We start from the raw sequence: 13,890 nt of genomic DNA, 5'->3' as shown, positions 1-13,890 counted from the left end.
GAAAATTTGAGTTAGATGAGTTTTTGGGTATTTCCCATACTAAAAATCAATAATTACTATTTTAGCCCAAAAAACGTCCCATACAAAATGTATGGAAAAATTTTCGCCGATGAAATATTTTCTAGTTTTCCGATTATGAATATATAGCCAAAATACTATTCATTTTCGAAGAAAAATCCGAGGTACATGAATGTTCGATAATAATCGAAATTTTGACACCGTGCGCCATGTGCAGCAATGTTGCCTGCTGGGAAGCTAAACGATCACTGTAAAAGTTTCTGCAGTTGGATAAAAATCGATAACTAATTAATGAGGCGTCTGATTTGAATGTGGTCTTCGGCAAAGTTGTAGCTGATAGAGTAGCCTAGGAGAACCAAGGGTCAACTAACACTCTAGGGCACTTGGGGAAATTCTACGGTCAATTGAATGAAAAACGAGCTTTTCCCATAGTAATTCCCATACAAACTTTGAAGAGCTTGTGCACTCTCAATTTTCAACCAAATCAGCTCAATTTTTGGGAGAAGGCTTAGAATCTGGTTACGAATCGAATAAGCGGTGTGGAGCAAAAACGATTTTTTGAACCACGCTAATACCCAGGCTTAGGGCATGCCTTCGTCCGTCCGTCAGATACCTTCACAACAGGTATCTTTTAGTCGAAAGGCCATGAATTTCGATTCCGGAAGGCAAAACAACATCGTTCGGTAGCGCCGCTTTCAAGCTTAGATTCTTCTTCATTATTTATTCTTGCTTTGAACGGGTATATCAATCCATTCAATGGTCCAATTGAACACATTTTGTGGACAAGACTGAAATGTGTTATTTCATTGATATTTAACGGGCCTAAATTCCAAAATTACCCTCTGTCACGGTGTCTAATCTTTCGGGCGAGTGGGAATAATGTGTTTCGATTTTCAATGGCAACTTTGGCAGTAGCAACTAGCGGGCTCTATCTGCACGGCCAGATGCCAGAAATTGTGTTAGTCGTTTTTAAGTCGCCTAATGAAATTTGGTTCATACTTGCTTCAAAAGTTTAACGGGAAAAAGGAAAACTCGATTTGGTTTCCCAAAATCATGCACCTGTAGTGTGGGTGGTGAAGTCAATACTTATTCGCATCATACGGTTTTGGTAAACTCTGTACATGACGCATCGACTGGAAAACTTTGGAGGAACATCCTGTTGGGCCGGAATAAGAGATACCGGAGGGTATCGAGTTTGAAACTTTCACAGAGCTAAATGGAGTAAGGCTACTTACTGAACGACTTTGCTGTTTTACATTGATGAAAAACGTCTCTGGCCAGAGTCTACGCTTCCTACAAATTTCGAAAGCTGTGTATAGACAAAACTACGAGGTGTCTGAGATAACCAAAAACCTACGTAGTTTATGAACAGCAGTAGAAGAAATAACTGTGCTGCTTTCGAAGACGAAACTTCCGGATCGCCTAACCCATTTACGTGAATCGATCTGTTTTTAGATCAGTTGCCTTGAACGCCCAGTGATCTACTTTGAGATCATTGTTTTCTATTCGATTTCATGTTCGATTAAGTTGATTAGGCTAGTTGTCTGAGCTAGTTTATTCTAGGCTGAATCTCTATGTGGTTACAGAAATTCTAGTTTTTTTTTTTTTTCTAGAAATTCTAGTACAGTCAGGAGTCGTTATACAAGGTGGGTGGCACTTTACGCCCACCGTGGTTTTTTCGGCTGCCTTACATCCGATTGAGCTCATTTTGTGTGTGTTGTTGCGGCATATCGTGAGCTAATTACATTCCAAAATGAACTGAATTGTTTGAAAGACAACAGAGAAATTGCGGTGGGCGTATAGTGGGTGGCTCCGTGTATAACGAATCCTGACTGTATCTCAAAAAATCAGACTACATAGAAGAATTTCGTACATTGAAGTCGTGTAAACTATGAGCTCCAGAGAAAAATAAACTACGATCAAGCAAAATTCACTCTGTGCCAGAATACCATGTACAAACGCTTTTAAGATAGGTATCTCATGGACCATGGATCAAGCTCGAGGATGACCTGCAAGCACTCGGAGCGACGAGTACTAAGGATGATCTTTGGCGAAGTGCAACGTTACAACGTTTCAAATTATAGCTCTGAAGGGGTTCTAGGGTAATTCGCCAATTGTTGAACGGTTAGTACTGGCATTTTTGTTTTAGTTTGTTTTTCCGTGCATAATTCCACTTTAGTTGAAAATTATCCAGTGAACGTCTAGATCCATTCATTCTTCATACTTACCATTTAATTTGTATTGCCTTAAATTCCATTTTCTAAGAGAAAATAGAAAATTTGTATGGGAAGTTTGTAACCCAAATGTTGAACGCTTCCATAAGCTAGCTCATCCTAATGTTGGACGATTCTCGCCAATTGTTGAACGGTTCAAGCTTTGTTCGTAATTGATGACGTATAACCCGAATTAAACCTATCATTGACCTGTTTTTATTTGCGCCACCAAACCCAACGTAGACCCAACAGTTTTCCGACATGGGTCCAACAGTGGACCAACATTTGATAAAATTTGACCCGACATCCGATAATTTTTCACTCTGGCGGATTTTTTTTTTGGTTTTTCTTGTTCTGTGCCCAGTTAGTCACTTGAGTGACAATTCATTCAAATGAGGGAGCGTCCATAAATTACGTCATGCAAAAATTGTCCATTTTTAACCCCCTCCCCCTAGGTCACATTTTATGTATGAGATCTCTGAAATTTTTGTATGGGTCGTCACACTTTTCTGAACCCCCCTCCGCCCCTCCTCAAAGCGTGACGTAATTGATGGACGTTCCCAAGGAATCGCTTCCCATTTGAAGAGAGCTCTAGTGAACTGAAATCGTTTTAAACATAACCAAATGCAAAAAATGGCTGAAAAGATTTGGCTAGAAGCGAAAAAGACTGAAGGAAGGAACGCCTTTGAAACCCCCTGAAAAACTCCTGGAAACCCATGAGACCCACTCAACCCCCTAGAACCCCTTGGAATGACCCTGAAATGCTTTGAAAACCCATGGATCGCTCCTAAAAAGGTAAGGTAAAAAAAATCTGCAGTCTTGCTTAGGTTATGCCAGTGTTCAACAATTGGATCTTAGATGCATTACGATAGTGTCATAAGAAAAATATTTTTTTCAAATGAAACTACAATGAAAATGTGATTTTAAACAATGTTAAACTGTTAAGGACATCCTTCCAGTTCTTGTAACTATGGTGTGACTTTGATATTTGTGGTTGATTTGCCAGCAAAGAAATTTCTTAAAATTAATCTTAAGAATTGTGCAGTTTTCGTGTCATCAGCGGTACAAAATTTGCAATCGATATTTTTGACGTAAAATATGTACAATTATGTAACTTTATTGGAGCAATATCATGACACACATGTATACGCATCTACATCTTACGTTTACGTTGATGGAAAATAACTAAAGTTAAATTTATAATAACATTTTCCAAAACTGTTCAACATTTGGGTAGTGTTCAACAATTGGCGAATTACCCTATATGTTAAGGTGCGTGAAAATAAGGAAAAATTTGAATTTTTGTAAAAGGATAGTCACCGCATCGACGTTTTTTGGAAAAGCATGATTCCGAGATAATCGCGTTTATAGTTTCAAGTATGCACTACGCGCCCGTAAGGGAGTAAACTCTAGCAAACCGAGTCCAATAGAGGCGTAACATATAAACTCTAGCTAGCAAACCGAGCCCAATGGAAAATCTGGGATTAGGCCTGATTGTTGGTCACCAACCACGAGATGAATTATAAACAGAATAAAACATTTCTATCAAACTTGGTAGCACGATCCGGTATGACAGTTCTTATGATAAAAATCCAATCAAAAGAAGTTATTGAGCCGCTTTTTTTTCTTGCTTCACATTTTTTCGGGAAGTAAATTTTTGTGGGGGCCCCTGAAATGTGGGGGCTCGGGGCTCTGACCTCTCTGCCCCCTTAAATCCGTTGCTGAATTCACAACCCAGCGATAAACCGCTGATTAAATTATTAAATAAATATTATCCTGATTAAACGTCGCGATCACCAAGGCAATCTTTGATTATTTCATTCGTGATTTCATGGAAATTTCAATAATCAAATAATCATAGCTTACGCAGTTATTTATTGAATCCCCTTAAAATGATTGTTAAAAATCTACAAAAACAAAATCTAATTAATCATTGAGCTCTAGATTGAGCTTCAATATTTTTCTGTGAATTTACCAGCAAACACTAGTTTACAGCAACTCGGTTAACTTACGACCATTTTCAGTGTAGACTACGGCAAAAAAAAATGTATATATGCAATGATTTTTTACATTGTACCGTGGGGTGCCCTAATTTTGTGCGCGCCCAAACTTCGTTAACTTCTGACATCTGAGAGCGTTATTATCTAATCAACAGCGGAATCATCAAAAATTTGCTATAACTTCAAAACTACATTTGATCTGAATACAATTCACAAAAAAAAAAATGAAAAATTTGATTTATGTCAAAGATTGAAAAATAATCTGCAAATATATGCAAATAGCAGATGCCATATTCAGAGATACGAGAATATGAACACTCATGGAAGTGAACGAGTATTTCGATCTCTAGCAAAAGTAAATATTCCAATTTATGTTTGATTATTTCAGTTCAATATGTTTTATTATAATACGCAACAAAATTACTTAAAAATGCTGTTTTCTTATTTTGTTTCAACATTTATGTTGTTGACGAAATTAGGAACCCACAATTTGTATGGGTCCCTAATTTCGTGCACTCTTTTTTATAACTTTGTTTTAGAGGTTCATGTGTACTTGTAGCCATCGCATGATTCGGTTATTAATAATAGTGCTAATAACTATTTTGATTGGTTTCAAATTAGCTAGGGACCGCTCATAAACTACGAAGAAAGTGAAAAAAATAAACAAATTTATAAATGTGGGAATACTAAGTAAGCTCAAGATGATTTTATTTATTTATGCAAACATTGGGAATAGTAGCTTACAGCCGCTAGTCTCATTGAAGCAAATTATTGCAGTAAGCCTTATTGCCAGAACACAAATTTGGAAGACAACACTTTACACCTTCCGAGGAATGTGACTATTAATGGCACATAATAACAAGGTAAAAAACTACAATTACAAAAAATGAATTGAATCACACATGGAATCACATTACTGACCATCAGTAAAGCTAGTGAACATTTGATTCAAATAGCAAACAATATATTGTTTAATTAGGATGTCAATTAAAGTGCAAAACAATCGTCAAAAATAATAACCCTTAAAACTACAGAAGGATTTTTGGAAATCGTAATGTAAACATCCGGGACGAACATGGGAAACAGCAAATATTCACTTATATTTCGTCACAGACATCGATTTTATCTCCACGTTATGGTTTCATTGGTATTGTTAGAGTATGCTACCTTTTGAAAATTAACACATTTAGGCGAATTCTACGTCTTTTAGAGTGAGCGAAATTTGGACCCATTTTGAACGAAATTTGGCACTTTCAAACAAATCAAAACTAATGCTATAACTATCTCGTATAATGTGAAGTTGCCTAATTAATATTTTTCTTGGGAACTACAGTGCCAGCACTAAATATTATTGAAGAAATTAATCCGATATACTTTATGGTAAAATTTCAGACGTTTATCGAACTTTGAGAATTCTTAAGTGCACGAAATATGGGCACTAGGGCAGTTCAGACTTTAAACATGTCAAAAATTCAAAGCTCCCATATGTTCATTACATTCCTTGGTGCAAAACTAAAGTCCTGTCAAATTTTCAGCCATTTCGGTGGTGATTAAATGGTGGCCCAAAAGCAAAATAGGTTTATATGGGAATTACTATGGAGAATTTTTGAAAAAGGTTCTCCTCGTTGTAGAGCTTCACCACATGGATAAAGTCATAGGGTCAAAGCCGAATTAAATTCTTCAGACCTCAATGATGAATGTTGTCGAAGACCGCAACTCGTTTCGACTCACGAGACAGAAGTTATTAATCGATATTCATCCATGCATGCATGAACAGAAGACCACAGCTCGATCGACATGCTTGACACGCAATCATAGTATGCGTGTTACCTTCTTGCGCACCTTGAAGGGAATCATGTATGAAGATGCACATGCGAGTGAGAATTTTTTTAATAACTTTTTACCCGATTGTCGAAATGAGTTCCGGTCTTCGGCAACATTCATCATTGAAATCTGAAGAATTCAATTCGGCATTGACCCTATTACTTCATCCATGTGGTAATGCTCTACAACGAGGAGAACCTATTTCGAAAATTCTCCATAGTAATTCCCATATAAACCTATTTTGCTTTTGGGCCACCATTAAATCACCACCGAAATGGCTGAAAATTTTACAGGACTCTAGTTTTGCACCAAGTATTGTAATGAACATATGAGAGCTTTGAATTTTTGACATGTTTAAAGTCTGAACTGCCCTAATGGGCACCTCACGGTACAACTCATTTGAGATGCATAATGTTCATAATGCAGCCCAAATTGATTGCATTATGCATATTATGCAACTATTTTTCATTATGCAACTCATTTCAGTTGCATAATGAACCAGTTCTAAAAAATTTGCCATTCTGATACCAAAATGAGTCAAATAAAATAGAAAATATGATATTGAATAGTATAATAGTTATTTATGTAACGAGTTGCAAAAAGTAGATTTTTTCAGCATGAGTCGTACATTTATCTAACGAGGTTTGCCGAGTTGGATAAATACGAAGAGTGCTGAAAAAATCGAGTTTTGCAACGAGTTCCATACAAAATTTTATGCAATGATTTTTTCATAATGCAACTCATTTGAGTTGCAAAATATTCCTTTACGAAAAGATCCTGGACCGACCGGGAATCGAACCCGTCACCCTCAGCATGGTCATGCTGAATACCCGTGCGTTTACCGCCTCGGCTATATGCCCCCCCCCCCCCCCCCCGCATTATGAACATTATACAACTTTTTTTCATTATGCAACTCATTTCAGTTGCATAATGAACAAAATTGGCCATTATGATAACAAAATGAGTTAGATAGAATTAAAATTATGATACTGAATTGCATAAATATATTTTAAATATATTTTATGCAATTCAGCATCATAATTTAAATTTAATATATCTCATTTTGGTATCATAATGGCCAATTTTTTCGAACTTGTTCATTATGCAACTGAAATGAGTTGCATAATGAAAAAAAGTTGTATAATGTTCATAATGCAACTCATTTCAGTTGCATTATGAACATTATGCAACTCAAATGGGTTGCATTATGAAAAAAATCATAGCATAAAATTTTGTATGGAACTCGTTGCAAAACTCGATTTTTCAGCACTCTTCGTATTCATCCCACTCGGCAAGCCTCGTTGGATAAATGTACGACTCGTGCTGAAAAAATCAACTTTTTGCAACTCGTTACATAAATAACTATTATAAAATTGTGTATAGAACTCGTTGCAAAACTCGAATTTTTCAGCACTCTCCGTATTTATCCAACTCGGCAAGCCTTTTCAACTTTTTGCAACTCGTTACATAAATATCTATTGTAAACTTTAATTCAATTATTATAGGTAGTTTCGATATTTTTACCCGATTCAATTCAACACGAAGCTATTATTATTATTGCAGGAAGTCAGATAAGGGACGATAAGACCATATCTAAAACAAAAAAAAAATGAATGTTTATCTTTACTATCGGGAGATTCAGCCGATGCCTGGTTCTTCTCTGAAAACAATAAAGAGGTTTCAATATATTTTCAACGGTTTACATGGGCTCTCTTTTCTTTCAAATAAAAATTATTGTGACTAGTATTTTACAGATGGTATATCGAAATCCATTTTATTCAACTGTAAACATATTTATATTCTTAGATTTTGAATCAATTGTCCACATAAGAGACAGCAATTGTTCAGATCAGTACGTCCTTAGTTAATTGTTTCTAGTCACATCATTATCCTATGTTCTAAACTTAACGAAAAATGAAAAAATTGTTAAAACATTCATTACTTATTAACTATGCGAACCTATAAGGTTGTTATTTCATCTAACTCTCTGTCTTTCTTCAATTAAGTTTTTGCTTCAAGCATTAGTTGCATTAGTTTTGCTTTCCAAGTGTAAGTTTCAACGACCTCTTGATTATTCACTTATGTACACAGCATTTGTTTCCGCGCAGGTTGATCTTAAGCTAAAAGCTACGATTCGATATGATTAGATCCTGTCTGTGGTTCCGCGTGCGGATCGATCACACTGTTTTGCCGGGGAGGGCTCCTATACATGTTCCACCCGCGGTGCACTTGGTCCGCGCTGGATCAACGCGCTACATCATACGTACTGTTCCGGTGCTTCTTCGTCCTTGATGCTGGTGTACTGGACCTTCTTCGAAACGTGATCCACCACCGGAGTGATCCACGTCTTCAGTTTGTCCTTGCTGACGTAGATCAACGATCCGACCAGCACCACCAGGATGCAACTCAGACAGATGAGGACGAATACCAACGTCACGGTGTGATCACGTTTGCCCGATCGCAGTTTTTGGCACTTCTTCATGTTCAGGGAAGATATCGGTTCTTGATGCTTTTTACGGTAACACATCATATCGTCCAGATTCCGGATGGTTACGTTGGTATTGCGCATCCAATCGTACATTGGATAAATGCCGCAATCGCACTGGAACGGATTGTACTTCAAATCAACCATAAAGTTAGTTGTTCGTCCTGGCTCACGTTGGACCTCATCGAAAAGTTTCATGTCGTGTGGTCGCAGAGTTTCAAACTTGTTCCGTTCGAGATCCAGGAAACGCAGCTTCTTCAAACATGTGATATTGAAGTTTATCTCTGCCAGCAAATTGTCTCCGAGGTGCAGATCTAACAAAGCTGGAAAATCGCAGAATACTCGTTTGTCGTTGAACTGAGATATTTCATTCTGTTCTAGATGAAGCTTCACCAATTTTGTTAGGTTACTGCTAACGAAAATATCGTGTAAATCAGCAGACAACTCGGCTGAAGTATTGTCGGCAAAAGCATTCGTCAGGTGCAACTCCATCAAGTTGACAAAATTCGAGAACACCCTTGGATGGTGGTAGTTGAATGCTTCGTCGTCGTACCGGGAAATGCTCAGATTGTTGTGGTTGAGAATCAGTCGTCTCACGTTCGGCACGTGGTGATACGTTTTACCGCGAATTTCGTGAATGTGATTATTGCTCATGTCAACAATGGTCAGATTCAGTCGATCGTTTATCGTACCGAACACGTTCCATGGAAGCTCCTGTATGTTGTTTCCGGTGAAAATGACCACCTCTGTTTCTAGTGGTATGTACTCCAGCACGGAAGCGTCCCGGAAACCCTCATCGACGCAACTGACCACGTACTTTGTTTGGTAGTTGTACGTCTGCATCCCGCAATTGCATTTTCCGCGAAACTTTTCACCGCAGTCCCCAGCGTATGTGCCTGCCAGGAAGGCCGCCAACACGGCGATGGTGATTCCTCTCAAGTGTTTCATTTTGATTCAGCTCCTAAAATAAAAAGAAATGAAATGAGTTAGAATTGCAAAACTAACGAAAGTTTGAATAAGAGTATACACTCCCGATTTTTATCTTTCTTGAATAATTCTTTTGTTAAAGCAAACCTTACATGTTTTGTATTTTTAAAACAAGTACTGGCCCTGTGAGTATGTGTAAAGCTACTCGAAAAATTATGGAAAAACTTTGAAGTTTACAAAATAAAACGAAAGTCGTGAACTTCTGTCAACGACCAAAATTTTTGAAGCACAATTTAGCGCTAACTTCGAAACCGACCTTCAAAAAATTTTAAGTAGAACAGTTTTTGAGTTTTAGCTCAATATCGAGTTTTATAACTTTTAAAAATATGTAATTTACTAAAATTCAAATATATTGCATTTTGTTCAACCAATTTAAAAACTTTTTCCATAAATTAAAAGCTGAATACACACCTGTATTCGATCTTCTGAATACAGGTTTTGCGTCAGATTGATGAAATTCAAGATACGGGCGAGTTTTTGGGAAAAATCCTTACATTTTAGCAAAATTCCCAAAATTTTTTGAAGAAATTTTTTTTTTCAATAAGAAAAACCCAATTTAATAATTCTTTCTCGACGTTTATTTGACATATCATATGTAGGCGAGTTAAGGGCCCATATAGCCGAGGCGGTAAACGCACGGGTATTCAGCATGACCATGCTGAGGGTGACGGGTTCGATTCCCGGTCGGTCCAGGATCTTTTCGTAAAGGAAATTTCCTTGACTTCCTTGGGCATAGAGTATCTTCGTGCCTGCCACACGATATACGCATGCAAAATGGTCATTGGCAGAGGAAACTCTCAGTTAATAACTGTGGAAGTGCTCATAGAACACTAAGCTGAGAAGCAGGCTTTGTCCCAGTGAGGACGTTACGCCAAGAAGAGAGAGAGAGAGGGAGAGATGTAGGCGAGTTACAGTAAAAATTGCAGCTCAATCGGAGCATTGATTACGGAGAATGAGATGTTTGAAGTGAGCGACTTTGCTTAAAAATAGAACAAAAATCGATTTCAAATCATCAACCTTGTATGGAAAGCCGAAAAAAAATCCGCTTCACTGTATTTTTTTTCTTTCGCGTTTTCGAGCTCAGGGCATGATTCTACACCAAAAATGATCATCAGCTTACCGAGTTAAAAAATGCTGTAAACTAAAAGAAAACCCCCAAAAAATCACACGAAATTGTTGAACTTAATGCAATAAAAATTGCAGAAAGATTTTTTAAAGGAATTGTAGAAATTCTAAAGATTACTCCAAATATTTTCACAGGGATTTTACAAGGTGTTTCGCAGGTACCTCGCCGAGTTCATTTCCAAAGGAAATGCCAAAAGAATTGCCTTATCGATTCCCGTAGGAATGTGTGTCAAAGAAATACTCAAAGTAATTAATGGATTTTGCAAAGCACTATCAACATAATTATAAACGAAATTTTCGTTGAAGCTCTAAAAGAAATTTCTGAGGAAGTTCCAAAATCATTGAATTTTGCCACAAGAATTAACTAAAGAAGTTTTCAACGGAGTTGCCTAGCAAAAATTCAATTATTTTTCGTGACTTTTTCTTAATACCGTAAAACGGCGTACCATTGATCAGCGGGGTTACATTAATCGGCTTGACCGACCCCATGAAATGTGCAAACAAACATTTTTAGTTGAATCAGTTTCTGCTCACGAATGGTTTTTTTATAATTTGTTAATTAAATGACATTAAATTCATGAAAATTGAATTTCATTAACATTGAAATAAATCGATTTTTCCTTAAGGGGTCATCCATTAGGTACGTCACGGATTTGTGAAAGTGTGACAAGCAATGTATTAAGTATAGGAAAACCCCGTACTAAGGGGAGAGGAGGGGGGGGGGGTCGAAAATTTCCTATTTCAGCGTGACGTACTTAATGGATTATTTTTCTGTTAGGGGGAGCCACTGCGACCAGTATTTAGATCTTTTGTGGCATTACCCGTATCCTTAGTATTTAGTGCATGTCGTACTACTCCATTGTCATTGAGAGTCAATGAAGCATCGATTTCTGTACAGTTCCTGTTTTGTTATCCCAGAGGTGCAAGAAATAGATTGAGATAAAAAGGTCCCGTTTTCATAGAGATTTAAATCCCAGCGAAAGAGCGCCCCTAATCAAACACAATCTATTTGAATTCTGAGAAAAACAAAAAGGTGGTACTGATATTTATCCATGCATCGGAACTCTAGCCCCATCCATGTCTTGCTTCTAGATTAGTCCCAGGACAACAAAGAAAAACCCGGGACTTTAGGCTAGTTGCAAAACTCTGTCAAATTAGAGAATGTGTTCTGCAATAAGAATGCACGTGAGTCCTTGAATTACCAGAACTTAACAGTCCTTGATAGGTTAGTACGCAGTTAGATACGTAAAGCATGTTTGTTTTCCTAACATCAAGTGTAGTCTCGGGTGGGCAAAGCGCCCGATTCTTTAACTATCAGCAAGGCAGAATAAATGTATTTTTAGAAACTGTCACCAGTAACAAGGACTTTGTATCATGAATCCTTATAACCAAAACACATAACCCCAACTTGACAAACCGGATGTCACTAGGGTTCGGTTTGGTAGATCTTGAACCGTAGCGCAACACATAAAGGCGATCTACCTACGTTACGGGCTCCGTTAAAGGTCGAGCATATTTTAAACCCCCTCAACCATTCATCCATCAGCACGGGTCGCCTGACACCTTGGATTGGGGTTCCCTGTTTAGTGGACTTTTACCCCTAGAACAGGTGGTCCGTAGTGTTATTCTTAGCCAATTGATTCAACCGCTACCGACACTACACAGCTATCTAGGCTGATCGGGAAAAGAAGTTAATATTGATGATCAACTTCAAACGGACCCGAACAGCCGCAGTACTTAATGGATGCTTCCTAACTGTGTTTTGTAACGAAATGAGATACATCGTCAAACATTCATGCTTGGTATGAATACTGGATACAATGATAGGATTGAAATCACTGTATAACTTCAATATGATATCCTAGAGTAGGATTTAATAAACAAAACTTTTATGAAAGTGCTCGTTTTCAATCAAATATACGATTTATTCAAAGTTAAGGCGTTATTCGTAATTTAGAGGATTTTAGTCTTAAAATAATTCACAAAGTACATAACTTGTAAGAATTTAGACAACACACTTGAAATCAGAGACCCCAAATTTAGTAAGTACGGGTATTTTCAACATAAACGAACATTGATCACTAACATGATCATGATCAATATGGGGTAACAAAATCATAAATTAAAAAGCCAATTTTAACATGTTTCGCGTATTTCGCGAGTCACAAAAAAATGGTCGCGATTCTCGCGGATTTGGTTGAAGTAGGGCGCAAATGTCGCAGATCCTTAAGCTTTTTTTTAATGCGTTTCAACTTTAAAATGATACCATGTAAACATTCGAAATGATTTATTTGATTGATGTGAGCCTACAAACTTTGAATTTATTGGGGATGCCAACCTATACAAATATGTTAAAATACACGTTAATAAAAACAAAAAAAACCTATACATAATAGCATCATTGAAAGTAAGCCTGAAGTTGATTATAATTTATTTAGAACTTTGTTTAAACTTTCTTAAAAGACAATGCAATGACAAAAATGCCTTTTCTGTGCTTTAGTTTAATGTAAAAACTGTCAATTGATAAAGGTAAATAATCTATTCTATAGACAAAAGTGTGCCTTTTTGAACACAAGGTTATTATTTTCAAAAATGTTCATATAATTGACACCTTATTGGAACATGTTTATAAAATACTTTTTTTTTCCGGGAGACTCTAGATAGAATTCTTGAGAAATGCCTGGTAAAATTCTAAGAACAAAAAAATTTACAGTGATTGTCTACATGATGTCTTGAGGAATTCCTGGAAGAGCATTTAGAAGAACGCTTAAAGAATCTTGCTGGAATCCATGGAACTTTCGACGAATCAATAAATATTGTTGATTTGATCCTTTGATGATTTGATTTTGCATAAGAGAATTTAAATTCCAAAGACACACCATATGATAAGAATAATGGAAAACCATTGTAGCTATTTCAGATAGAACTCCCGTTTATAACACATTTTTTTTAACAGAATCACAGAAACAATTGTATGTTTTAATTTCTGGTTCATTCGCTATGCTATAGGACATTCTGCTTCTCTAGTGGAAATCTTTTAAAGAGTCCTTATAGGAATTTCTAATTTTTACTTAAATTTAACATTTCGACACTTAGACTTGACAGTTCTTCCAAGGAAATAATTATCGAACTGTCAAGTTTAAGTGAAAATTAATTTTAATTCTCCAATTGGAACAGACCCTAAGTTTCGTTAAGGCTGTACAGTCTCTGACTAAAGATGGTGTCCTTGTCTATTTTT

At 36.8% G+C, this 13,890-nt stretch overlaps 1 protein-coding gene across 2 annotated transcripts in view; it reads right to left on the bottom strand.

Moving 5' to 3' along the window:
* Positions 1-7,801: 7,801 nt before the first annotated feature.
* Positions 7,802-13,890, bottom strand: part of LOC109400368 (trophoblast glycoprotein) — a 79,854-nt gene continuing 73,765 nt past the window's right edge. For both annotated transcript variants that reach the window (XM_029877883.2, XM_062861252.1), the window contains exon 2: positions 7,802-9,501. In XM_029877883.2, coding sequence (XP_029733743.2) covers positions 8,313-9,488 — 1,176 coding nt within the window. In that variant the 5' untranslated portion in view covers positions 9,489-9,501 and the 3' untranslated portion in view covers positions 7,802-8,312. The remainder of the gene's footprint in view (positions 9,502-13,890) is intronic.

This window comes from Aedes albopictus, chromosome 3 (assembly GCF_035046485.1).
Source record: "Aedes albopictus strain Foshan chromosome 3, AalbF5, whole genome shotgun sequence".
NCBI lineage: Eukaryota > Metazoa > Arthropoda > Insecta > Diptera > Culicidae > Aedes > Aedes albopictus.
The sequence above is the reverse complement of the archived record's forward strand: the minus strand, read 5'-3'. Positions and strand labels throughout refer to the sequence as shown.